The sequence below is a fragment of the Cydia fagiglandana genome, chromosome 1 (genome assembly GCF_963556715.1).
Source record: "Cydia fagiglandana chromosome 1, ilCydFagi1.1, whole genome shotgun sequence".
Classification (NCBI taxonomy): domain Eukaryota; kingdom Metazoa; phylum Arthropoda; class Insecta; order Lepidoptera; family Tortricidae; genus Cydia; species Cydia fagiglandana.
In genome coordinates this window covers 24,192,281-24,219,991 of record NC_085932.1, presented here as the reverse complement: position 1 = coordinate 24,219,991, position 27,711 = coordinate 24,192,281, and the positions used below count along the sequence as shown (strand labels likewise).

The 27,711-nt window shown below is 37.4% G+C and overlaps 3 protein-coding genes across 3 annotated transcripts in view; 2 read left to right on the top strand and 1 right to left on the bottom strand.

The window, feature by feature from the left end:
* The window catches only part of LOC134667537 (pseudouridine-5'-phosphatase-like), a 137,324-nt gene that overhangs the window by 91,076 nt on the left and 18,537 nt on the right, over positions 1 to 27,711 (top strand). The gene's annotated exons all lie outside the window — the stretch shown is intronic.
* LOC134667315 (F-box/WD repeat-containing protein 4) lies at positions 2,607 to 8,260 on the bottom strand. Its single transcript, XM_063524663.1, has 8 exons — positions 7,896 to 8,260; positions 7,617 to 7,686; positions 7,279 to 7,511; positions 6,963 to 7,201; positions 6,749 to 6,878; positions 6,473 to 6,614; positions 6,203 to 6,340; positions 2,607 to 2,830 (listed from the first exon to the last, which is right to left on the bottom strand). Exons 1-8 carry the CDS (start codon positions 8,078 to 8,080, stop codon positions 2,666 to 2,668), a joined length of 1,302 nt encoding a protein of 433 aa, XP_063380733.1. The 5' UTR covers positions 8,081 to 8,260; the 3' UTR covers positions 2,607 to 2,665.
* Positions 9,126 to 27,096, top strand: LOC134667253 (uncharacterized). Its single transcript, XM_063524588.1, has 4 exons — positions 9,126 to 9,333; positions 10,001 to 10,905; positions 19,726 to 19,959; positions 25,898 to 27,096. The coding sequence occupies exons 1-4, from the start codon at positions 9,315 to 9,317 to the stop codon at positions 26,189 to 26,191; spliced, it is 1,452 nt and encodes a 483-aa protein (XP_063380658.1). The 5' UTR covers positions 9,126 to 9,314; the 3' UTR covers positions 26,192 to 27,096.

Genomic DNA, 27,711 nt, shown 5'->3' with positions numbered 1-27,711 from the left:
GCTTCGGATCTTCGAATCGCTCCTTCGGCCTTTGCATTTAGTTAGATTCTTGTACTATTGCTTTGTGTTTGAATACCGAAGTCGAGCATCTCGCGAATGCTTGATGTATTATAATAATTTAGAGTAAGGCCAAGCGCGCACCACGATTTTTTGTCCTGCGATAATTTTGTCGCAGAAATGCAACGTATGTGTTTATATGTTAGTGCGCGCATATGCGACAAAAAAATCGCAGCGATTTTTAAATTCTGATTTGTCACATTTTTCCGCAATTGTTCGCGACGCGATTGTCGCAAAGTGAATTGCAGCATGCGGAGTTGTATGGCCCCGCGCGCACTATGATAATAAAATCGCACCCCGGCCGGACCTCAGTCGGCATTTCGCTCTCCAAACCCCAACATCTCGGCACCTGCACCTCCAATGGAGTCTCAAAATGAGACGCTAGATGTTGACCATTTAATTATGGAAATAGACGGGGATCACCAGTCATACAGCAATCGCATATTAAAGACACGTTTCATGACAAGCGACTGGTCGACTTTTTCATTTTCATCGCAGTGCGCGCAGTGAATTTTCTGCGATATATTACAGCGCGATTCTAAAATCGTGTCGCAAAAATTTATATCGTGGTGCGCGCTTGGCCTATAATACCTTAAAATGTAACATAACTCCTTCAATTTGAATTTAGAACTCATTATTATTTTTTATTTGATTTTGTTTCTAGTTCTATGCCATATATATAGACTTTAATATTATTTAGAACTGCTAAAAAACAAGATCGGCTTACTTTAAATATTTCGTCAATTTTACCTTTGTTTCTAAAAAACTGTGATATTTAACTGTCATATAGGTACTATTTATTAATGTCTTCCAAAATTATTTTCTCGTAACAGGACTGAGGGGCTACCGCGTAAACCGAAATTCGCAATTTGCGGGGATCTTTCTCTTTTACTCCAATGAAGGCGTAATTAGAGTGACAGAGAAAAATGCTCGCAATTTGCGAACTTCTATTTTCGCGGTTATAGCCCTGAATCTTGTTGCTCACCGATCCGTTCAAAAATATACATAAGTACTGAATATAATTAATAGATATTATAATTATACAATTAATACAGAAATGTAATGGTACTTAATGAAAAGGAATATTGTGTATATTGTTTCGACGAATCAGATACTCTCAATAAAATCTATACATGAGGCCAAAGCTGTTCATAAATATTAAATGACTTTATTATCTCTATACGCCTTACTAACTCTATGTGTCCTATTGTGGAAAAAAAACACAACGACAGTCAAGAACGGAATTCTTAATTTGAATTTTTCAGATTTTTGAGATGCTAGTCCATTGCTTGGAAAGCCCGTTCGAAATTGAAACTTATTTGCAATATAATAAGGTCGTATTTTGTAGATCTCTCTCATACTTATAGTAGGCTATTAAGATAAAATTAAATATCCCACAAAAATAAGCAAGCAGAATTAAACTTTATGTCAAAGACATAAGTCATAAATTTAAATGCCAAAGTTTTAACTAAGGATGTTTCTCGCCTAATATGAATTGACCAGTGTAAGCATCAGTTAGCTAGCCCTAAGCAACCAAAGGTCAAGCTGCAGTTGAAAAACTAATAAAGATAAAGTTAAGCTGATAATTTTCCCGCCGTCTCCATGCTTCTTTAAGTTGGGTATTGACTGGTCAGCTGCCTGTTAGCTATAGTTTTCGCGAAAATCGCCAGGACAGAGGTGAAAATTTTTGTATGAAAACTTGCAACTTTAAATGCATTTTTTGACGAAACTATTGCAGTCTAAAATGAAGTCAAAATCAGTCCATCGACTTAATTTTTTGCAAGCTTTCTAATGGTACCCCACACGATTCTTACAAATGAAAAAAGTTTCAGCCTACCCCTCTCAACCCCCTAAATTTCCCCCTTTAATAAGAAATAAGCAGTTTTGACTTATTCACAATATGAGTGGTGGTAATTGCTATAACTGTTCCAAATTTTAGGTATCTATGTCAAACGGTCTCTGAGAAAAACGTATTTAACTGATTTGCAAGACCGAAGTGATCCCATAAGTGTTCCGTAAACAAAGTTTTGTACGGAACACTAAAAATATGTGAGACTGTGATAAGGACAACCAATAATAGCGCTTTCGCTGCTACTCCTACTGAAAGATACATAAATAAAACTATCCCGTTCTGTCAGTTATCCCCACCACTTTAATACTAGATTCATGGCGAAAAGCGAAATTCGGTATCTGCCTATCTATCACTTTTACCCGTTTATGGTTTGGCTGGCGCTCGCCTGGCTCGCGTGGAGGAACAGTTTTTAGGCACGAGTCAAACAAATGGGCTCGCGCGCGCGCGTACGCCAGGGGAATTGCGGCAAGGGCACTGTTTTTTTTGTGCATAATTAATTCTCGCATAAATTTGCTTATATTTTCCACAAGGACAAAAGACTTCTGTTATTTTACTTGTTTGTCCTTGGAATATAATTATTGTCCCTGAGGAGAAAAGTTGTGTATGCCACACCGACGCGAGGCAATAAATTTTTACAACTAGGTAATGCCTCCTTAGTGGTCTTCACTAAGTATGCTCAGGATTTTAAAACAGCTGAAACGATTTTATTTTATTATTTTATTCCTAATTCTTTTTTTTTTATTTACAAACCGCAAGTTAAGCAATCTTAAAATCGAAGGAAGAATAATCTCGCTGTCTCCTTTTGTCAGCTCTTATGTTGAAGTTAAGACTAACAAGATTGAGGTCTGTTGCTGCTATAAGCCTAGTTGAGTCGAAATCCAAACTGTATACAGGCGAAGGCCTCTTTGAAGTGAAGTACATCTGAAAAAAAAAAGAAGGAAAATCCATTATAAGTATACCTTAGAATTCTGAAACAACTTCTAACCGCTACCACAGAATAAATAATAGTACTACCGTACAGAAAGGAAACTTCCTACAAAACCGAAGTTTGACAGCGGTTCAGGGTCGAATCATGCTATCCCTTTCTAATATATGACACTATCCCTTTCGGCTATTTAGGGTTGTCAAAATTCAAGTGATTATCTTATCTGTGGTCGTGCACGCAGAAGGTAGTCAAGTGGTGCCAACCCTAATAATTGCTCGGAGCAATGCTGAGCCGAGCGGAGCCGAGTTTGACCGATTTCAGGAGTTTCGCACCCCTGCCGCTACCACTATTTTATATAACAAGCTATAGTAAACTTTATTCAATTCACCCTGTAACCTTCGTTGGCTATGGGGCTTATTTATTACGTTCATCCTAACCATAGACCTATAGTTCGTTTTATTTAGCATTAGAAAGAACTTCGCAGAAGTAAGCTTGTGGTTCCAAATCTGGCACTTTTAGCGGTAATAATTTGAAGTAAATTATATGTATTGACCATGCTACATTAGATAATTCAATAATTATTAGCAATTAAAGAGCCTGATAAAAACTGCACGCTTGCTTCTGTGGAGTTCTTTCTAATGCTAAAAAAAAAACGAACTATGTATTATTGTACCTCTATGACCCTAAGCCTAAGCGCGCACCACGATTTTAATTTTTGCGACACGATTTTAGAATCGCGCTGTAATTTATCGCAGAAAATTCACTGCGCGCACTGCGATGAAAAGTCGACGATTTGTTCATTTTCGACTTGGATTTCGTACCAGTCGCTTGTCGTGAAACAATATGCAATCGCTGTATGACTTTGAGTATTTATACCACAAAGGTGATCTCCTTCTATTTCTATAATTAAACGGTCAACATCTAGCGTCTCATCTTGTAACTCCATTGGAGAAGCAGGTTCCGATATGTTGACGCTTGGAGAGCGAAATGCCGACTGAGGTCCGGGGTGCGATTTTATTATCGCAGTGCGCGCGGGGCCATACAACTCCGTATGCTGCAATTCACTTTGCGACAATCGCGTCGCGAGCAGTCGCGGAAAAATGTGACAAATCACAATTTTAAAATCGCTGCGATTTTTTTGTCGCATATGCGCGCACTGCCATATAAACACATACGTTACATTTCTGCGACTAAATTATCGCGCGACAAAAAGTCGTGGTGCGCGCTTGGCCTAAAGCGCCCTCCAGACTATGCGCGTGAATCGCGGGCGAAGCCGCGAACGCGAGTGTGGAGTCTAGTTCGCTGATATGCGTAATCGACTCCAGACTCGCGTTCGCGGCTTCGCGCACGAGTGTGGAGCGAGCTTAACGGACGAATCAAGCGCCCTCCAGACTATGCGCGTGAATCGCGGGCGAAGCCGCGAACGCGAGTGTGGAGTCTAGTTCGCTGATATGCGAAATCGACTCCAGACTCGCGTTCGCGGCTTCGCGCCGCGATTCGCGCACGAGTGTGGAGCGGGCTTGATGTCGGACCCCGAGCAAGGATAGTTTTCCGTTTCACGAAATATAAGATAAGAACATCGCTTTCAATAGGTATTTGCAATGTAAAAAAATCTTAAAATAGTTCAAGCTCAAACATCAATAATTGAACATTCTTTGCAATTCGAGACCCTTTAGTACCGTTTGGTAACTAAAAATTGGTAACCAGTTTCGAAACGGGAAAGAAATGCCAATTCGTAACTGGCTTCAAATTGGGACTTTTCTATTACCGATTTGTAACCACGTTTGGTAACTGGCTTCGAAACGGGAAAAATAAATCCCGGATTGTAACTGGTTACAAAATGGGACTTTTGAATTACCGATTCGTAGCCACGGGTTGGTTAACCAGCTTCCAAACGGGAAAAAATATCCCGCGTTGTAACTGGTTACAAAATTGGACTTTTGAAGTGGCTCATTAAGTTGTATACAGGGTGGAAAGTTGAGGTGGGGCAGTAAAGGCAGCTTGCTGTCACTCGAAAATGGTCTTGGGAAACCATCTCTAACTTTTTAAGTGGTGACAATTGGCATTTACAAGTTTTGATAAAATGTACAGTCAGGGAGAAATTATCAGTAAAACTTTTTGGTAGAATAAACTCCGATCAGTAACTCCGTCCCAATACGTAACCGGCTACAAACAGGTAATTTTGGATTCCCATTTTGTAGCCGGTTACAAAATTTAGTTACCAGACGGCACCACTCTGGCCCAATTCGTAACTGGCTACAAACTGGGAATCTTGATTCCCATTCTGTAGCTGGTTACGAAATTTTGGTTACCAAACGATACTAAAGGTTCGAGACAAAGGAGGTATTTTTACAGTACATATGGTGCTACCCACCGCTTATACTCGCGTCTCGTGGCTCGCACGCGATTGTAATAGTCAGTTTAGACTCGCGCGATATATCTCCAGTATGAATCAGTTCCACTGCAGAAACTTCTGACTGGCCCCCGTCATGACAGTCTTGAATATGGTGGAGCAAGCACGGCCTTTGCCTTGTGCCCTTCAATTTATAAACAATAGCACATCCATCTCTGTGCCACGAGACGAGCCGCGAGCCGCGCCACGAGATGCAAGTGTGAACGGTAGGCTCGTGACTCGTCTCGCGGCTTGGCTCGCGTGGAGGAGCGGTTTTTTGGGCACGAGTCAAAGGGGCTCGCGCGGGACGCGCGCTTGCGTTCACACTCGCGTTCGACTTGCCATTCGATTGTAAACCTTATGCCGTGCCGTTAGTGTTTAAAATATATTAGCTCGACGAGCTTACGAGCCATGAGACGAGCCTCGAGCCGAGCCACGAGGCGAGAGTGTAGGTAATCATTAGGTCGACGGGCTCATGCGCTCAAGGCCACTCGAGGCGAGCCACGAGACGCGCCGCGAGACGAGCCTCGAGCCGAGTGTCTAAACCGGCTGTTAACGGCTAATACACCTTTTCCTGCAGTTGATTCTATTGAAATTAGCTCAATATGTTGTTTCTTTCAATGGATTACAACATTCAAAAGAATGACCCTGCAGGAAAGAATGTGTGTCCAATCCAATGTGACGTTATATTTTGCGCCTGAACTCAACGAAATGGCGTCTTGACTCTAGACTAGACGTAATAACCAGTTTGAATGTATGGTCCTGGCACACACAAGACACCAGTGTGACAGATGAAAAATAACTCAATACCTTACAACTGAGGTGTGTTTGTTTGCTTATGTCTAAGGAGGTACCTCCTGATGTAAGTAACATAGAGTAATTCTGGATGCTATGCTAGTGTGATAGCCACTGTAAGGATAGAAAATCAGTAGAAGCTATTTAAAACATGATTCAAAAGTCTTACAAAAACAGTTACCTGAACATGACATTTGGCATTTCTTCGATCATACAGCACACATCTAGAGTGTTCTCCAGCACCCGCTAGGATGGCACGGTCACCATCAGTCTTCACACAGTACAAAGTCACTAAGAATGGATCCTTTGAATCATATACCTAGAAAATCATTTAAGTTTTATTTAAAATAATCACAAGGTTATGAACACCAGAAATATTTAGTGTTTAATGGTATTAAGATTAAAGACTGGAACAGAATGGAATTATTGTAAAAAAATACTTAGTACTTACAACTTCAAAAGTTCTAGTATCAATGAGTTGCAGTTTCCCAGCATGTGTGACATAAGCAATTGTGTTCTCATCGTGCCACTGCACATCTCGCACTGCTTGCCTTATATCAGGGGACACATTGGTACAAGAGATAAATTTCGACCTGGGAAAGAAATTGTTTGCATGGTTTAATACTGTTTGTAGCATGAAGTTTAATGCTGTTCATAATTAATGTCTTTGCACAATTGAGAAACTAATTATTACTTTAGAAAAAGTATAAAATGTAAAATTACCTACATTGTGACATCAACTAAAAGAGGCTTACTATTTCCATCTGGGCCAATAGCTAATTTAGTTTGTGATTTATTTACTGATAGGCATCTCAAACCTACAATACCTTGGTTTGGTACTCTTATTATATCTGAAGCTGAAAAAAATTGCATTTTAATCAATGAAATATACCCAATTATATGAAACTATAAACATGGCTAGTAAAAATATAAAAACTTACTTTTATAAAATTTTAACTTTGCAGGTGTATTCATATCATGCTCTATTCTATTATTGTACCAGTAGCAAAGGTTGGGACTGGTGCATGAAGCAGTGACTGCAATGGACATATCTCCAGTATGAATCAGTTCCACTGCAGAAACTTCTGACTGGCCCCCGTCATGACAGTCTTGAATATGGTGGAGCAAGCACGGCCTTTGCCTTGTGCCCTTCAATTTATAAACAATAGCACATCCATCTCTGTAAAGCATTAAAAGGATGAAAATATAATTTAAATAAATCTCAGAAATATATCTTTCTGTAAGTTTACTGAGTACCTATTTCCACATACAAGGAGCCCATTTTTAATCACAAATCTTGATATATCATTTGTTCTTATGTCATTTCGTTCAACTGTTGGTACTTCCACACTCCATATATATCCACTATCCTTTAAACCCTGTTGGTCGACAGAATAGCAACATAGTTTTGATCCAAGTGCTATTAGCACAGCTTCTGAATTGTGAAACTTCACCCAGGGCATGTATTTTGTATTATGACGGAGAGTTTTCTGGAAATCATATAATGACATATGCCATGTAATATAATTCAAATGCATGACTTCAATACTTTACATACAATATACTGCTATAAGCAATAAAACAATATTGCTTACCTGTTTGTAAATTCCATTACACCAATTACGTGAAACTCTACATAATGAATAGGATGAGAGTGGCTGGGATCTGCAAATAAAACGTTAATAAGAATAAGACGTGTAATTATCAAATCACCCCCATGCTTTAAAAAATACAGTTGGTTTGGTTAAGAAAACATATTTAATTAAGAAAGAAGAAAATAATTATAATGATTGCTTTATACTAATGTAATACAACCAGTATAATCACTGTAATAAAAATGTATTACCATTCTTTCTAATTTTTAAAAACTATACCTGTTATCGACACTGTCGCGAACGAATAGGTTAGTGAAAGATCTCCAAATTGTATTGTCTTCTGTAATAAACGTCTTCAAAGTTTTACAAGTGAGCATTACATTGCTAAGGTCTGATAATGCTAAAAATTTGAAGATCTTAGATAAAATATCAAAAGGTAGATCAAGAAGAGTTAAATCTGACATAATGTATGTGTCGATTATTAAATTCCATTTCAGAGACCAGAATAGTATAGTAGACTAGTTTATTTATTCATATTGTAAGGACAGTGGTGAGTGGTATAATTATTAAACAAATCAAATTAAAAAGTTAAGAACATGCCATGACGAATTTAATATTTAGGACATAAAAAGATAAACAAGACAAGTGACAGGTTGATGACAGCCTGCTGAAGGTGAAGTGCTGCTAGTTCGCTAGATCTGTTTGAGCTATTCTTAAAAATGTTTAAATTATGGTAAACTCACGTAAAGTGGTCTTACACGAAACAATTAAATTAAAAGCTTGGCAAAAAAGAGTAGAAATTAAAAAGTGGCAACACCGTGTCGTCCCGTTTTCTTACGCCAAGCGCGCACCACGATTTTAATTTTTGCGACACGATTTTAGAATCGCGCTGTAATTTATCGCAGAAAATTCACTGCGCGCACTGCGATGAAAAAGTCGACGATTTGTTCATTCTCGACATGGATGTCGTACCAGTCGCTTGTCGTGAAACAATATGCAATCGCTGTATGACTGAGTATTTATACCACAAAGGTGATCTCCTTCTATTTCTATAATTAAACGGTCAACATCTAGCGTCTCATCTTGTAACTCCATTGGAGAAGCAGGTTCCGATATGTTGACGCTTGGAGAGCGAAATGCCGACTGAGGTCCCGGCTGCGATTTTATTATCGCAGTGCGCGCGGGGCCATACAGCTTCGTATGCTGCAATTCACTTTGCGACAATCGCGTCGCGCGCTGTCGCGGAAAAATGTAACAAATCACAATTTTAAAATCGCTGCGATTTTTTTGTCGCATATGCGCGCACCGCCATATAAACCCATACGTTACATTTCTGCGACTAAATTATCGCGCGACAAAAAATCGTGGTGCGCGCTTGGCTTTATATGAATTGGATTGGTTTGAAAGGGATGACAATACAGTGTTGCCACTTTTTAATTTCTACTCTTTTTGCGAAAAAGAGCGACAAACGTCATAACGTCACAACACAACGGTACTCCATTACCTTCGTTCTCGTATAAACTAAACGGTTTTTCTTTATCTCCTAGAAACAATACAATTTTCTTAGAAAGTCGTGGTTAATGTAATGTGTAATATAGTACCAAAATTAGTTTGTGTGACTGTAAATAGCATTAATGTTTTTCTGTTATTGTTGACTAATACCGTTTTGCTATGAATTAGCACTGTGCCATTCACATAATGGATTTATTTAAACAGGGTACATATTACATTATTTTCCTTTTATTTAAACTGTCCGTTCACCAGCACACAGTCTCATATATGCAGAAGCCTGAACGATGTCGCGTTAACCCTGTTAGTGTGACGCATTAGTTGTGCGAACATAATCAAGGCCGTACGATCCAGTAACTGGTACGCGCTCGTATGGCGATGGGCCATCGAGCTGAGTATCGCCCGTCTCGCCATCAGTGGGTGGATCTGGATAATTTATCGGGAGTCTGTTATCGCGTGTTTGGTTGGCCATAACAGTCTTATTTGCGTGTCGCTCGACTGCGCAGCGCACGGCTGTTCGCATCGTGCTACTGCCGAGCTAATTGGATACGCAATCATTGTCTTCGCTTCGTCGAAGCTGTGTAACATAGGAAACGCGACGGCAGCACTTATTGCTAACATCCAGTGCGTGATTTGTTATTGTGTAGCTAGTATTTAACAAATTTTGAGTCAATAAAATGATGATATCTTATAAATATTAATTTACGTGACTCTGTGCAAGTGTTACTAGATATCAGGTAGGCAATATAGTGGAATATTACTTACTTTGTTGATACTTAGATCCTATTATTGATTATCAAGCAAACAACTGCCAGCAACCTTAAGATACATATACATAAGTCAGCTGTATTTATATAGACTTATTTTTGTTCTAGGAATGACGGGTCCAACAAGACAAGCTCCACCTGTGCCCGGCACTGGTGTCAATCGCTACTCCCCAGTGACCAATTGGAATGATGATCCTTTTGGTTCCGATTTATTTGAACCAACACCACAATTTGCTCAGAAAAAGAAGCCACCTCCACGGCCACCACCACCCAAGGTGAACAGCAGGCAGCCAGACATCCCGGTGAAACCTTCCCACTTTATGAGAAAGCCAACAGTTCTTACGTCACTACTATCCAGGAAAAGCAAAACAACAGTCACCAACCAAAATAGTCATATCATTAATACTAACCACAATAATTTACTAATTGATGGAAACTGTGAACTGGATACCAGCAAAATGTTTCCAAGATGTGAACCAAAGAATGTTCAGACTGGTGCATTGATAGACCTGTCTTCACCTCCTAGCTCACCCACATTCACAACAAGATCTAGCAGTGATGGCCTCAGTGTGGATAGCTTCAGTTCCGATGCCACCACCTCCACCAATCACCACAATGCATTTAATAATGGAAATGCTTCGCAGGCTGAGAGTGGGTTTGAAGATGATTTTGATCTCTTTCTACATTCTAGAAAACAATTGAATAAAGAGGATACTCTAGATGATTTTACAGCAGTAGATCCTTTCTCTCCACCGCCAGCTTCCAATAAGCCTCCTTTATTAAAGAAGCCCACTTTAAGTAAAGATCTGTTTGAAGTGTCCAGTACTCCGAGTGTACCTGCACAGGCTCCCTCTGTGGGGCCTACTATAATAAGGGCAAAGCCGGCTCGACCCAAGCCCCCTGACAACTCTGCCTTGTTGAAGAGTTCCATTGGAAGCCTGTCTGTCACCTCCATGAATCTGAACACCACCACTCCAATTCAGAAGATAAACAACGGATTCGGAGATAGCTTTGTGAGTATTAAAATATTCATAATTTCTGATGTCATAGCTGCAATGGTATTAATTAAACCCAATCATTAAGTAATTATGTTGTAATTGTGCCATTCAGAACAACCCTGAGCTCTTTGTTCACCTAATTGCTTGTTATTAACTTCACTAAACTATATGAGCCAAAAGTAGTACATTTTTGGCTTTAGGAAAATTCCTTTATCTCATTGTTAAACTAATTGGTTAAAGTGGTTTCACTAACAAACTATAATTAGCATGTTACATACAGACAGGGCCACATTTGAATAAAAAGATATTGGAACTATAAAATTATGTCATACATTGTTCATGATTAATTTATTTGTAATACAGGACTTTTTTAAGTACGGGCAATATTTTGTGAGATGAATAAAATAGGTCATACTGTAAAACTTTACTATGGGACCAACCCCAAAATCATACATTTTGACTGGTCAGATGTTGTTTTCTATTGAAGATCCAAATCTTTCGCATTTTCTGGGTTGTTCCCATAGTAATAGCTGCTTAGTATGACCTATATATTCACATCGCAAAATATTGTAGGTAATTAAAAATGATCTTATATCAACATTTTATTTGAACTTTGTTACTAGTTCACCATGTATTTTTCGGATCTTAAATCCCCACAGTTAGTTCCAGTTCCAGCAAGTATTTGTTTACAAAGGAAGCTATTTTTGTGAGTCGTCAGCTTTTTGTTACCGCGCTACGACTACGCAGATCCATTACTTTATTAGGTATAATAATAAAGATAAAATACCTTATCGACTATTTTTAGCTTTTGCTAAAATACCTGCTCACCCTATATATATATATTTATATATAGGATAGTAATGTCGAGCTCAATTATCTGTAGTATCTGTACCTATCGGGGGGCACGGCAGTGCCCCCGCCAAGTCGAGCGCGAAGCAAACACTGCCGTACCATCCTTTACTGGAACCATTTCGCCGCATTTTCAGGCCCCTATTTGAGAACCTCTGGATAAGACCAGAACGCAGAAATTTTGGTCATCCAGTAAGCTATAATCACATACTTAAAATCCAAACTTTCAAGTCTGTAGGTCATTTAGTTCCGAAGTTAAGCGAAAGCAAAGTTTCGCATTTATGAAACTCACTCATGATCATCAGAATAGAACTAGTACTTCCCATAAACTCAGAGAGCTGAAATTTGGTACAGAGTTAGGGTTTAATGGCCACATAAAGGGAAAACCTAAAAATATTGCAATATCAGTCACGTTTTAAAGATCTAAGAACTGCATAAGTAAGTTTGTAATCCCATATAAATATATGATATTACAAAGTTACTGTTGCAGTTCCTACAAATAGTAGGTAAAGTAAAGGTACACTACGATGTACGATGTGAGTATCAATGAAGATATGTTTAGTTATGATATGTGTATACATAGTATGGGTATGAGTACCCGAAAAGAAGGACTGCCTACAAAAAGAGATGAGATCCCATCAAAAACATTACATGTAAAAAGGTGCAAGTCTCGCAACACTTTTACTACAAAAAAGTTTTGAGATGTAATGTGAAACCAAGTCGGTTATTTTAATCAGTGCCAGGAGGTTTCTACAAAAAGAAGTGAAATCCCACCAAAAACATTCTGTAAAAAACTAGCCAAGTCTCGATGGAGCTGCTTGTTTATCTCTAAAAAGTAATGAAATCTAGACAAAGTCGTGCCAAGTCTAAGGTTCCTTACTGCGATTTCTTTATTATTATAGTTAATGTTGTGTGACTTGGCCGTTGAAGGGTACACAAGGGTACAAAACCAGGTGCTCCATGACACCATTGCACCAATCTGTCGCCAGAACCGCTACCCATTGACGATGGAAAATTGCCACTTGGAAAACGTTGATTCAATAACCCAGTCAATTGTAGGCTTGATAAAGCTGCGTATTTCAATAATACTTATGTATGGGCGAGCCTGAAAAACACTTCTTTTTGGTGCAATGGCAGATTGGTGCAATGGTGTCATGGAGCACCTGGTTTTGTACCCTTGTGTACCCTTCAACGGCCAAGTCACACAACATTAACTATAATAATAAAGAAATCGCAGTAAGGAACCTTAGACTTGGCACGACTTTGTCTAGATTTAATTACTTTTTAGAGATAAACAAGCAGCTCCATCGAGACTTGGCTAGTTTTTTACAGAATGTTTTTGGTGGGATTTTATTTAATAAATAGGTAGTTATAATTTGTAATACGATAAGTAATGATATAAATAGGAAAAAGATACATGCACTACCTACAACAGAATTTTCATCGAATCTAAGCCAGTGATTTCGTTTAGTTTCGGTTATGAATTATCAATAATTGTAGTTTCTTGCTGGTCATGGCCACAATGGCCATTATGCGCAGATTTTGCCTCTTCTAGATCCCCAATAAGTTATAAATATATATTTCTAAGTAATTGAGTAACATCCGTTTTTATGGCTCCTCTACACGATGGGTCAACGCCGGCCACTCCAAGCGACGCAGCCATGCGGTAGAATGAGAGAGCAATATCACTTGCTCATGCTCCCTTTAACGCATAAATGCGTCCCTTGGAGTGGCCGGCGTTGGCCCATCGTGTACAGGAGCCATTAGGTTTTCCTAGTCAACTACGAAGTTGAGTTTCTACGTATCCGCTCACGGCTGGGATCAATCAGTCATCATTAGTAGGTACTAGTAAGTTGATATGGGTATATGATCTTTTTCGCTACAACCCTTTCATGCAGCCTATAAAACAAGATGTAGTTGTATATTTAGGGTTCCGTATCCAAAGGCGAAAAACGGGAGTACGGGACCCTATTACGTTGTGAAAGACCTAATTAACGACACCCCACATTGAAGGAAACGCGATAGAAATACTTTCCTTGTTTTTTTTTTCAATTTTGTCGCCGTGATTGACGTTATGTATTTACATGTCTAATTCTAGGATAGGATACATGAACATGGCGAAACCATAAGGGTTTTAGTTGACTACAGAGCTCTAAAAAACTCCGTTAAGTATATGTTGTGCAACGGCAATTATGCAATCTACAATGCATGGCCCGATATGCTCTTGGCCGGCTTTAAATAGGCATCAGTGACCTCATTAAATTTTAGATCGCAAAACCAGATTTTAAATTTAATAGCACACCTAGTATCTACCTAGGTCCTAGGTACCTATAGTTTTTACTGAAACCAACACGATTGATTTACAGGCGAATCAACTCGAATTTAAAATAAAGGTCGATTTAGAAATCGGCTTGCGCCATGATTGAGAAATACCTGTATAGACTTGTGTCTAGACCTATTTCCTGAAAGGCTGTTGGAAAATTGCCGTCTATTTAAAGCTAAGTTGACACCGATTACATTTACAACCCGATAACTAAGCATTACCGGTTAGTTCAATGAATGCTTACTTAATACGAAATTTACGTGCCGTTTTCCATATATTCATGTCTCGTAACTATTGTCTTTTAGTCACGAAACAATGTTAATGATACATAGTGTTGCAAAAGAAGCAGCCAAAAAATGAATTCAATGTCAAGTGGACAGGTAGTTGCAACGGGGCGTCACGCACGCGCTAAACTGTTTTATATTTAAATATTAAATCTATGTAGATATGTTTACCTGTTACTATACATATGTAGTCAATTATTCATATAACCGCATTCGAAAATCTTTCTATGTTGCGGATTTCTCTGTTTCTTGTTTCCTAGTGTGTGAACTGAGTCCTCGAATATATCTTGCAATTCTGGTCTAACTAGGTAAATAAACAAATCCGAATCGGTTGGGATGGTTAGTATCGCTACATGCACCGAGTCCCCAATGCGTATGTTCTATTTATATCAATACTAGCTGTTGCCCGCGACTTCGTCCGCGTGGAATTTTATCTTCAACATTTTACATCTTTAGTACCTTTAATTTTCATATCCAAGCAATGTTGAAATTAAGTACTTTTCTTTTTTAGCAAGTTGTATGAAGTTTTAAGTCAAGTGGATTTTGATGTTGGTTGCTGAAATTACTTTTCTTGTATTCTCATAATAGGTACCTATGCCCTTACACAAAGATTCAAGTTCCGCATTCCGCACTCACAAAATATCTGATCTCCATACAAACTTTCAACCCCTTTCTCACCACCTTGGGGGATGATTTTCAAAAATGCTTGAATTAGTTTTCATGTTTATTAATTTATTACCTTTTTTTTCTAAACAGTTAAAGTTCCTAGCTTAAAATTAAATTTACACCCCAAGACGAATTTTCATCCCCTATTGCAACGTTTTTGGAAATTCAATCCCTAAGGGGGCTATTAGGGATTGAATTTCCAAAAACGTTGCAATTACTTTTTTTTGTAATCGGCTATTATGTCTTTCTAAGAAGTTTCAAAGCATTTGTAATGGATTCAAACTTTGAACCCCATTTTAACCCTGTTAGGGGATGAATTTCACAAATCGCTGAAATCCCTTTTATTGTCTTCTAATAATATCCCCAAATACAAAGATTCAAATCCCGCGCTCGAAAAAAATGCATGATATCCATACAAAGTTTCAACCCCGTTTTCACCACCATAGGGATGAATTTTCAAAAACGCTGAAATTAGTTTTCTTGTATTTTAATATAATACCTTTTTACAAAGTTTCAAGTTCCTAGCTTCAAATAAAATTTGCACTTGAAGACGAACTTTCATCCCCTTTTTAACCCCCTTAGGGGTTGAATTTTCAAGAACGTTACAATTCCTTTTTTTTTGTCATCGGCTATTATGCCTTTCTAAGAATTTTCAAAGCATTTGTAATGGATTTAAACTTTGAAACCCATTTTAACCCTGTTAAGGGATGAATTTCACAAAACGCTGAAATTACTTTTATTGTATTCTAATAGTATCCCCAAATACAAAGATTCAAGTCCCGCGCTCGAAAAAATGTTTAATATCCATACAAACTTTCAACCCCTTTTTCACCACCTTAGGGGATGAATTTTCAAAAACGCTGAAATTAGTTTTCTTGTATTTTAATTTAAAACGTTTTTACAAAGTTTCAAGTTCCTTGCGTAAATAAAATTTGCATCCGCAGACGAACTTCCATCCCCTTTTTAACCCCCTTAGGGGTTGAAATTCCAAAAACGTTGCAATCACTTTTTTTTGCAATCGGCTATTATGCCTTTCTAAAATGTTTCAAAACCATTTGTAATGGATTCAAACTTTCAATCCCTTTTTAACCCTGTTAGGGGATGAATTTTACAAAACGCTGAAATTACTTTTCCTGTCTTCTAATAATATCCCTAAATACAAAGATTCAAGTCCCACACTCGAAAAAATGTTTGATATCTATACAAATTTTCAACCCCTTTTTCACCACCTTAGGGGTTGAATTTTCAAAAACGCTGAAATGAGTTTTCTTGTATTTTAATAATACATCTTTTAACGAAGTTTCAAATTCGTAGCTCAAAAGAAAACTTTAACCCCATACAAACTTTCATCCCCTTTTTAACCCTGTTAGGGGATGAATTTTACAAAACGCTGAAATTACTTTTATTGTCTTCTAATAATATCACCAAATGCAAAGATTCAAGTCCCGCGCTCGAAATTTTTTTTGATATCCATACAAACTTTCAACCCCTTTGTCACCACCTTAGGGGATGAATTTTCTAAAACGCTGAAATTAGTTTTCTTGTATTTGAATTAGATACTTATTTACAAAGTTTCAAGTTCCTAGCTTAAAATAAAATTTGCACCCGAAGACGAACTTTCATCCCCTTTTTAACCCCCTTAGGGGTTGAATTTCCAAAAACGTTGCAATCACTTTTTTTGTAATCGGCTATTATGCCTTTCTACGAAGTTTCTAAGCATTTGTAATGGATTAAAATTTTCAACCCCTTTTTAACCCTGTTAGGGGATGAATTTTACAAAACGCTGAAATTACTTTTCCTGTCTTCTAATAATATCCCTAAATACAAAGATTCAAGTCCACCACTTGAAATTTTTTTTGATATCCATACAAACTTGCAACCCCTTTTTCACCACCTTAGGGGATGAATTTTCAAAAACGCTGAAATTAGTTTTCTTGTATTTTAATTTAAAACGTTTTTACAAGGTTCAAGTTCCTTGCGTAAAATAAAATTTGCACCCGCAGACGAACTTCCATCCCCTTTTTAACCCCCTTAGGGGTCGAAATTCCAAAAACGTTGCAATCACTTTTTTTTGCAATCGGCTATTATGCCTTTCTAAAATGTTTCAAAACCATTTGTAATGGATTCAAACTTTCAATCCCTTTTTAACCCTGTTAGGGGATGAATTTTACAAAACGCTGAAATTACTTTTCCTGTCTTCTAATAATATCCCTAAATACAAAGATTCAAGTCCCACACTCGAAAAAATTTTTGATATCTATACAAATTTTCAACCCCTTTTTCACCACCTTAGGGGTTGAATTTTCGAAAACGCTGAAATGAGTTTTCTTGTATTTTAATTAGAGATGCAACGGATAGTTGTTTGGCCGGATACCGGATACCGGATATTCGGCCTGACCATCCGCCGAATATCCGGTATCCGGCCGCCGGATATTCGGCCAGCGGAACTATACCTACATTTCGGTTTTTCAGGTGCGCATTCTGCAGGTTTGACCTGTTTCCTAGTGAACGTTCGCGCGGATTAATTTCTAGGTTCGAAATGAGTGCGCGTGCAAGTCAATGGAATTATTAAATTGTTTTAAAATAATAAACAAGTACGATTATGACCGTGTCTGTTTCTTAAACTCAATTGTTTACTCCGAAATCAAGCAATGTTACTATCCGGTATCCGGCCGGATAGTAGGTCACTATCCGGTATCCGGCCGGATAGTAAAATAATGGCCGGATACCGGATAGTAACCGGATATCCGGTGCATCTCTAATTTTAATAATACATCTTTTAACGAAGTTTCAAATTCGTAGCTCAAAAGAAAACTTTAACCCCATACAAACTTTCATCCCCTTTTTAACCCTGTTAGGGGATGAATTTTACAAAACGCTGAAATTACTTTTATTGTCTTCTAATAATATCACCAAATGCAAAGATTCAAGTCCCGCGCTCGAAAATTTTTTTGATATCCATACAAACTTTCAACCCCTTTGTCACCACCTTGGGGGATGAATTTTCTAAAACGCTGAAATTAGTTTTCTTGTATTTGAATTTGATACTTATTTACAAAGTTTCAAGTTCCTAGCTTAAAATAAAATTTGCACCCGAAGACGAACTTTCATCCCCTTTTTAACCCCCTTAGGGGTTGAATTTCCAAAAACGTTGCAATCACTTTTTTTGTAATCGGCTATTATGCCTTTCTACGAAGTTTCTAAGCATTTGTAATGGATTAAAATTTTCAACCCCTTTTTAACCCTGTTAGGGGATGAATTTTACAAAACGCTGAAATTACTTTTCCTGTCTTCTAATAATATCCCTAAATACAAAGATTCAAGTCCACCACTTGAAATTTTTTTTGATATCCATACAAACTTTCAACCCCTTTTTCACCACCTTAGGGGATGAATTTTCAAAAACGCTGAAATTAGTTTTCTTGTATTTTAATAATATATCTTTTTACGAAATTTCAAATTCCTAGCTTAAAAAAAAACTTTAACCCCATACAAATTTTCATCCCATTTTTAACCCCCTTATGGGTTGAATTTCTCAAAATCGCTTCTTATCTCTTGTACACTTTATAAATGCAATCTGGTGTGCAAATTTCAACTTTCTGGCTTTTGTAGTTTCGGCTCTGCGTTGATGAATCAGTCAGTCAGTCAGTCAGTCAGTCAGGACACTTGCATTTATATATATAGATATAGATAGACTACAGCCTATTATACCGTCTTAATTGGGTGTAAAATATATTTTTTGTTTATATCTCTTCAAGGCAGCACTGAATAGACTATCTAAATAGGTAGCTTCTTGGTCACTGTAATAACCAATGTACAAGTAAAATACTAGAATTCCAACTAGACGCGATGTTAATCTGAATTCAAAGCACATTAATTTTAGGGTAGCCTTGCTTATACCAGTGATTTCCAACCATTATAATTAATCATGTTGAGTTTGCATCCGCATTTGCAACAACAATTTATGACTCCTCTACACGATGGGCCAACGCCGGCCACTCCAAGGGACGCATTTATGCGTTAGAGGGAGCAAGTGATATTGCTATCTCATTCTACCGCATGGCTACGTCCCTTGGAGTGGCCAGCGTTGGCCCATCGTGTAGAGAAGCCATTACAGTTCCTTTTCATAAAAAAGCTTTTCGCCCCAAAACTTGCTACGCTTTCCTGTGATTGGAAAATTGCGGCGCGCTACATTGATTGAGAACTCCTGCTCCACTTTGTCTTCATTGGTCCCTAGTGTATACAATCACTTTTAATTTTATACAAGGATTACGTATTTAATTATTAATGTTTATATCTATTTACTTATAATAGATGGATTAACTAAAACTGGCTTACCGAGGCCGATATAACATTAAATGGAAGAGGATAAGGATAGCAATATGATTAAGTATGAACAAGTAATATTGATCCTCGCATTTTATACTCGTAAATGTGTTAGAAATAAATGTATATTGGATACGGTTTTCCCGACAAACAATGTCACAATTATCCTTACCGCTTGACACTCATATAATAATGTCTCTTCATCTTTATTTGTGCACTATGGTCGTGGCAATCATGTATAAGGTGGTATGTTGTCGCTGCTGCTATGATCCTTGATGGTAGCTGTAGTAGTTGCGATCTCCTCCACAATTTGCTGTGCGTAAACACTACGTCAGTGTTGTTGATCTCATTAAACACACCTAACTTACTCGTAACTTTTCGTTTTAGGATTCGAAACCGTTCAGTTGGGAGAGGGAGTCTCCAGAGCGGGAGGACCGCGAGAGCTCCCCGCCGATGCCGACGATCCCGCCGCCGCCGCCGCCCCCGGGCGCCGAGGACGAGCTGGCGGCGTGGCCCGACGAAACCGACTTCGCCTCCGAAGACTTACCTTCGGATGAAGAACCTTATGCCATCGCTCTGTTTGATTACTTCACTGATCACCCTGAGGATTTATGCTTCTCGGTAAGTTTACACTTAATAACATTAACTGGCATGTTTTTTGCGCAAATTTCTTTAAAGCGTCTTAATAGCTATGCTGTCGTAACGTAACTTAAAAATAAAGCGATTTTTAATGGTTGGTAGGTACATGGGACGAACTTATACGTATGTATTTACCTACTTGATTTGGCAATGCAAAGGCTGTTGTATTGTTGTTCACATCTGATTAATTTGAATAAAATTGAATTTCGTTGAACTTTTTTAAAGTGCTTCCTGAAATTGCAATTGGACGCGGTAAGGAAACGTTTTGAGTGAATACCTACTGTATCGATCGCTTCTAGAGTTAAACCAGGAAAAGTCTGCAGAGATTTCGACGTCACACGCAGTGCAGGTGTTATTTTAAACGTCAAACTTCTATGAAATTATGACGTATGAATAACACTGGCACTGGGTGTGCTGTCAAGATCTCTGCAGACTTCTCTTGGTCTAACTCTAGAAACAATCTTCAAAACAAACAAATTTGCAGTTTGTTTTGTTTATGAACAGTATGGCTGGCGGCCAAGTGGCGGATTATTAATAGCCTCAAATATGTAGGTGGTGCTCATCACTTCAGGAGTTTGTATGGAGCATTTCTTCCAAATTGGTTTCTGGACGTTGACTTTGCATTAACGTTGGAATCACGGGACCTTCGAAATTCCTTTGGATTAATCTCTTGAATATACGTGCCTAGATAATGTCTACTACTAAGATAGGACTATTTCGACTCCCAAATAAAATTCCCAAAGTTTTTGGAATTCCCGCTGATAACAACTTTCTTCTGATTTTCCTGTAATTTGTAACAAATTGTTTTGGCTATAAGTATGGGAAATCCGTTAAACTGTTATTGCGTGTTGGTGGATAAAACTTTGATATATTCAAACATATGTACAAACATTCATATTTATACCTTTTCCTACTTAAATGACATGATCAATGCCTGCCCTTTGCCCCCCTTTGTAAGTGTGAACATTGCAAGTAACATAATACCACCAAAAACATAAATGTAAAAAAGGAGAGCCAAGTTCAATACAAAAATTATGCTTGGCTGTGGGGCTCGCCGCAAAAAGAATGGAGATCTAAATGAGTGCCACTGCCAAGTTCTATGCAAAATCCAAATATGTATTTATAGGAACAAAATAACATTATAAACAAGTATTAAACTCTATTTCTTTGCTTTATTGGATACCTATAACAATTGCTGTTATTTAAAAAAATGTGAGATCTTAAAGTAGGTTAGATTTGACTTGGCCAGTTTTCATTATATCAATCATTTTATATATATTGTAATTCTGATAAAACCTGGCCAAGCCAAATCTAACCTACTTTAAGATCTCACATTTTTTTAAATAACAGCAATTGTTATAGGTATCCAATAAAGCAAAGAAATAGAGTTTAATACTTGTTTATAATGTTATTTTGTTCCTATAAATACATATTTGGATTTTGCATAGAACTTGGCAGTGGCACTCATTTAGATCTCCATTCTTTTTGCGGCGAGCCCCACAGCCAAGCATAATTTTTGTATTGAACTTGGCTCTCCTTTTTTACATTTATGTTTTTGGTGGGATATCAATACTTTTTGTAAAGAAAACTAGGCAGGTATTGAGATTTAATGTTATTTCTTGTGTTTACGCTGTATGGTTTTTACTTCTGTTCTTTGTATAATTATGTGGTGCCGCGCGCCGCCGACGACACACCGTTGGCCGGTTGTTTAGAGCGTATTACAAGTTTTTTGTATGGGGACACCACTTATTTTTTGACTTAACTTTATTTTAATATAGCAAATATAATAATACATATATTGGGGTACTTTCAAATATCTGCTTGTAACGGTTCCAACGCTACAATAAAAAAATATTTTTTTGTATGGGGACCCCCCCTATATTTTAACTTTTTTTTATTTTTAGATTTTTCCCTACGCTTACACACAATAACCGAGCTGGATTCCAAATTTCATCCTTCTAGGTCATCTGGAAGTAGGTTAGGTTTAGGTACTTATATGTCAGTCCCAATAAAAAATGTTTTTTTTGTATGGGGACCCCCCCTATTTTTAAACTTTATTTTATTTTTAGATTTTTTCCTACGGTTACACACAATAACCGAGCTGGATTCCAAATTTCATCCTTCTAGGTCATCTGGAAGTAGGTTAGGTTTAGGTACTTATATGTCAGTCCCAATAAAAAGTGTTTTTTTTGTATGGGGACCCCCCTATTTTTTAACTTTATTTTATTTTTAGATTTTTTCCTACGGTTACACACAATAACCAAGCTGGATTCCAAATTTCATCCTTCTAGGTCATCTGGAAGTAGGTTAGGTTTAGGTACTATAAGTCATAAGTCAGTCTTAAAATTTACGACTTTTTGACCTTCATATCTTTATAACCGTTTGAGCTAGCTTCATGAAATTTGGGCTTCTAGATGTCCTTATGGATATAATTAAACACACGTAGTTTTATGTGTTTACGTCAAAGATGTTTTGAGTTATAGAAGGGTCAAAAGTGGCACCAAGTGGTTCGTGTAATATTACACTCTGCGCTGGCTAGCCAGTTCCTTTGCTTGAACTTGGCTTGACACGCTGCCGCGTGTCTAGATATAAAGTTATTATTACGCTCCGTTCGTCTCGACTGTGACATAATTAACCTTACATAAGACTTGTATTATTTTTATCTTGTCTAAGATATTAGTCATGAATTCATGATCAAATAAGATAACCATGTTCTAGAATCCTGTGTGTTTCCATTTGTTAATAAACCAATGTCAACCAGAAGTGCCATTGGCATACGAAATTTAGCCAAATTTTTAAGTTTATTGTCGATTGCGTTTTTGAATATTCAAATAAAAGTTGGAGTAACGAGAGCTCGCGAAACAGATCATAGAGCCACTAAAAATAGTTTAGGTTATTTGAGAATCTGGGTTTTGTATATGACTTGCTTCTCATGTAATATTTACTAAGTAGGTACATACTAGCCAGGCGGCACTGAAGTTATGTACCTAATACAAGTTATACTAGTAACAATTTAATTTTCAGAAGTTTGATCTTGATCAATTTAAACGAAGAAGAAGTAGCAATTTTATGGTAACAGCTAAAATGGATTTCTTTAATAGGTATATTAAATTGTTAGGTTTTTAAGGGCATTAATGGAAAATCGCAATTCTAACACGTATGTTTGTATTGACGTACGTCGTAATGTCTGACCTACTTATAAGTTATTAAGTTTTTTAAGTGCGTAGCAATTTCTCCTTCTACCTAAGTACCTACATAGGTAATACAGGCACGTGTCAGCGACCGTGCGATAAAACTGCATAGCCCTACATCGATCATTGTTCACTGGATTAAGTATTTAGCTAAACAGAATGTTTTCACAAAAGTGCATCTTACATTACGGTATCGGCCATATGTTCCTATGACGTACTCCGTAGTTTTTATTGACATAGGTGTGGATTTCCAGTTGTTTATTTTCGCATGAACGTCAGTGAATTGGCGACGTCGCGTTGGCGAACTGATAAATCTGTTTCCATTCAGTCTCCGATAACAATGACAGGAACTTGTTATCGCGAGGTTTTTATACGGACAGAGGATATTGTTCGAATGAACTTTTAATATCTTACTGGCTGCTGGTCCGACATAATGAGTACATTATGCTCATTTTATTACCATTTATTATGCATGAGTTATAAAAATAATGTAATTACATATGTGATAGTAACTATTATGCACAATGTAGTTGAAATTACAATATTTAATAGACATAATGAACTATTGCTTGATGTTAAAGTTTTATGCAAATGTTAAATGATTGAGTACAATTTAACCGAATAAATATTTGTAGGTTACTGTGTTATTTGTTATTTTTATAACAGAACGGCAATTTATGTAGATTCCTAACCTACCGATATACCGAGTCTATCAGTTGATGTCAGCAATTAGAACCTAATCATACTATTCTAGTCTAGTAACTGGTTCTCGAAAGTTGAGATCACGCACTTAATAGACTATTTTAATAACGAGTCCAAGCAGCTACTCTTTATGAAACTTCCAAAACATTTTTTTCTCCAAAGAGTTAGAGAAGTTAGAGAGATGTAAAGAGTGACGTCACAATCAATAATTATATTGTTACCTGTAAGCTGTGAGCTTATGCACCACCACTCTTCTATGTGGGTTTTTGTTGATTTACAATCATTAAAGTGCAGAATAGGTTGACGGTCGCAATCGCAATTACGGTCTGCAATTTTAATTTGAGATGTATAGAGATACCAAAAAAAAAAAAGTTAAAATTGGGAATTAATTAATAATTATTATTTTATTTTATTTTTTATTATGTCTATTTTATTTAATTCATTTTTTATATTTCTACTCAGAATCACGAGCTTTCTAATTTTTACTAAGAAGAAAATTGTCCCCAAAATGTTTGGTTCGTTTGGTAACGGTTTTCAATACAACATTCTTCTTGTACTTATAACGATCGAAAGAGCTCGTAAATCTGAGTAAAAATAATACAGAAATCCCAAAATCTAAAATGCAAGGGGGTACAACTTTAAATAGAAATGCCCTTCTTATTCTTCATCTTACAGAAAATGCCTTTACTCGTACGTTACCTAGACTAATTAGTAGATATGTCGTTTCCAGATCATATTTAAAATTTGATCACTTTATAATGGTTAGGTAGGTTTGACGTTTTCATGATGTGGCCAACCGATCATTTCATAAAATTATATTGTACTTAACACTAAAAACTATAGCCATTATGTTCCTTTGTACTGTACGGGCTAATCGCAGATTAGATAAAACTTGTTTTGAGACTATACACCATGCTTATAAACCCCAGATCGAGTCACCTTATTTCGATTTAATTGAACATTGTTGTTGATTCTTATCGTTCGTGATAATGACCGTTACATGCGGCGATGATGCGCAAAATCTACATGTTTAATGTTCACAACGCTTATCATCCACTCGGTCACCACTGACCGGTATAAAGTGACCTCCGATTACATGGTTTGTTATGAATATACGAAGGAGGCAACTACTAGGGGCGAAAGTTGTCGGGCTTTGTAAATGAGTAGGCTTAACTTGCAGACCATAGCGATTCCGATTTGAAACGCGTAACGATATCACAAGACTCTGAAGACAGTACCTAACATAATGTCTCTTGTCCTGCTGTTTATAAATTCACATTTGATTTTCACGAATTTCGAAGGAGCTTACGAGTATTTATTTACTGGCGCTATCTAATGAGGTCTTTACAGGGTCCAGAACAGTTTAAAAAATGCCTAAAATGGATTCATTATGTTTTCACTGCACTTTTGTGACTAACATCGGTCAGGCGAGTCCAATTTTACGTTTCGAAACTATAAATAACAGTAAAATGGGTATTTTTATAAGCGTAAAACAAAAAATAATAAATACATCGCTCCTGTATACTTCCATTTTATATCGACAGACCAATTGGTAGGTATTTAATAGGTATCTCATCATGTTCGTTTGTTGCCTGAGGAATATCTAAATGTAATTCGTAATGATGAGCGTGATTTGCTAGATGCGAGGTGAAGGCCTCAAGGATAGTCTTGCGAAGTGCTGTTTTTATTGCCCTCTATTAATATCATTTAACTGTCTGAAGCTACCTTATGACTTATGAATTACTCCCACTTAAGGACTTACTTTGTTGTTTATTAGGCGTCTATTATTGCCCAGTGTTTTAGGTATTTATTGGGTACCTAGTATTTCTTGTCACTTGTATTTATTAACATGAAATGATGCCTTACATGCAGCAAGTCGTTTTAAATAGTCATTCGCAGTAGGTTAGTCAAATGTACTTACATATTGGATGTTGGTAGACTTGGTAGATTCAATAAGGTTACATACCTATATTTACTTTTTTTCTCTTCCTACATCCATTTATATCTTTCCTTGTTTGTTGTTACAGGCCAATTCAAAAATCAGTCTAATAAGACGAGTGGACGAGGAGTGGCTGTACGGGAGGCTGCGAAGCGGGGCCACGGGCCTGTTCCCCGCCAACTACGTGGAGGTGCGCGTGCCGCTGCCGGGCACGGGCGCGGCGCGCGCGCTGTACGACTGGGAGCCCGAGCAGCCCGGCGACCTGCGCCTGCGCGCCGGCGACACCGTCGCCGTGCTCTCCAAGCTCAACGACCAGTGGTACTTCGGCGAGTGCAATGGACTCAGAGGAAAGTTCCCCCTTAATTATGTGCAAATGAGCTAACTCGCCCTCGCTCTATCGTTTCGGTGCTGGTATTTTTATAAAGTAGTAATGTGATAAAATATACCGTTTTAAGACTGAAGTCTACTGTATCGCTCGAATGATCCGAGCGCCGCTCCTCCGGGGTGGGGAGAGGTAGGCGACAGGAACGTAGCGAATAATCTTGTAAATTGATATTAGTGCAATATTGCCATAACTATTTTATTGATATCTCCTGTAGGGCTAAAATAAAATTTTCCAGAAAAACAAAAAAGGCTGCTTGATTTATGATGAAAAATCAGGTAGGCTCCTGTGAAGCCATAAGTGTACAATTAATTTGCGTTTTCGCACTAATGTTGCCATTATAACGTAGTTGTTTAGATTAAGAACTTATAAGGGCACTGTATGAAATATTATTAGTTATCGATAGAATAGAACTGTTGAATGTAAATAATTCACATTGTAAATTCAGTATTAATATATATGTTGTTTAATGTAGCAGTATGGTGTCATGTCTCGATCAGGCTTTGGACAAATTTATTTTTTGTGAGGTGAGTAAGTAACCATATACTATGCTTCATGCAAAGTGTGGTTTACTTCGGCCGATAATAACTGCAACAATTGTTTTGTGTCGTACGATCAACGTGATGTATAAAAGCATTGTTTTTGTAGTTGGTATGCATCGCAGGTCGTCACTAAACCAAAGGGATGATAACTAATTTGTTTTTATTCGGTTTCTCAAAACATAAATATAACATATATCGTAACAAAAGTGATGCATCTTGTAGGTAGTTATTACATGTTTGTTTTCTGATATATATATAATTTCAAAGGGACCATAATATTAAGTGCCTTAAGTATATTGTCTCCAACCCAATAATTTGTATATAAATGATCTTATTTACGTAGTTATAATAAAATCTAATACCTACTTTTTTTACTTTGCCAGAAATCCCCGGTAATTATTGGTGTACCAGTATGAGCGCATCGTAAAGATTATGAAATAGAGTAAAAGGATTCAAATATTCGGGAGCGTCCGCTACCTCTATCGGTAAGAAGAATTGGGTAGTCTGGTAAAGCTAAGTTGTAGTAGGTTTAAATCTCGATCTGGCCACAATTTTTTTTATATTGACAATTTGGCACAGTGTTACTGACTAGAACACGCCTATCTACCACTAGAGTCTAGTAAACTAAGAAGATTGATAACCCCCATATAACGCCGCGAGAACTGTCAAAAGTTCTAGATAACATTCAATATTATTTTTACAGTTTAGTTATTTGCGTATAAAAACTGCCACACAAGGAAAAAACATGCCTCGGAAAAAAAGGCGCCCCACCTTTCGCCTATGATTGGCTAGATGGCGTTGACGACACCATTTGATATTTAACGCATACCGGTATGGCTCAAACCGGGTATTATACTTCGTTTTTTTTAGCATTAGAAATTAGGTAAACAATCTTGACGTGTCTTTTAATTGAAAAACACATTTTAAAAATAAGTTACGGCAAATTTGTAACAATTATGAATCTAATACGATCATTTA

What these genes read in the sequence shown, in the direction of transcription:
- LOC134667253 (XM_063524588.1), top strand. An exon ending in ACGGATTCGGAGATAGCTTT is followed by an intron (nt 10,906 to 19,725) that starts GTGAGTATTAAA and finishes TTTTCGTTTTAG; the next exon opens with GATTCGAAACCGTTCAGTTG. An exon ending in CTGAGGATTTATGCTTCTCG is followed by an intron (nt 19,960 to 25,897) that starts GTAAGTTTACAC and finishes TTGTTGTTACAG; the next exon opens with GCCAATTCAAAAATCAGTCT.
- LOC134667315 (XM_063524663.1), bottom strand. Translation starts at nt 8,080, where the DNA reads ATGTCAGATTTAACTCTTCTTGATCTACCTTTTGATATTTTATCTAAG. An exon ending in AAAGTTAAAATTTTATAAAA is followed by an intron (nt 6,879 to 6,962) that starts GTAAGTTTTTAT and finishes AATTTTTTTCAG; the next exon opens with CTTCAGATATAATAAGAGTA. An exon ending in ATGCCAAATGTCATGTTCAG is followed by an intron (nt 2,831 to 6,202) that starts GTAACTGTTTTT and finishes TTTTTTTTTCAG; the next exon opens with ATGTACTTCACTTCAAAGAG.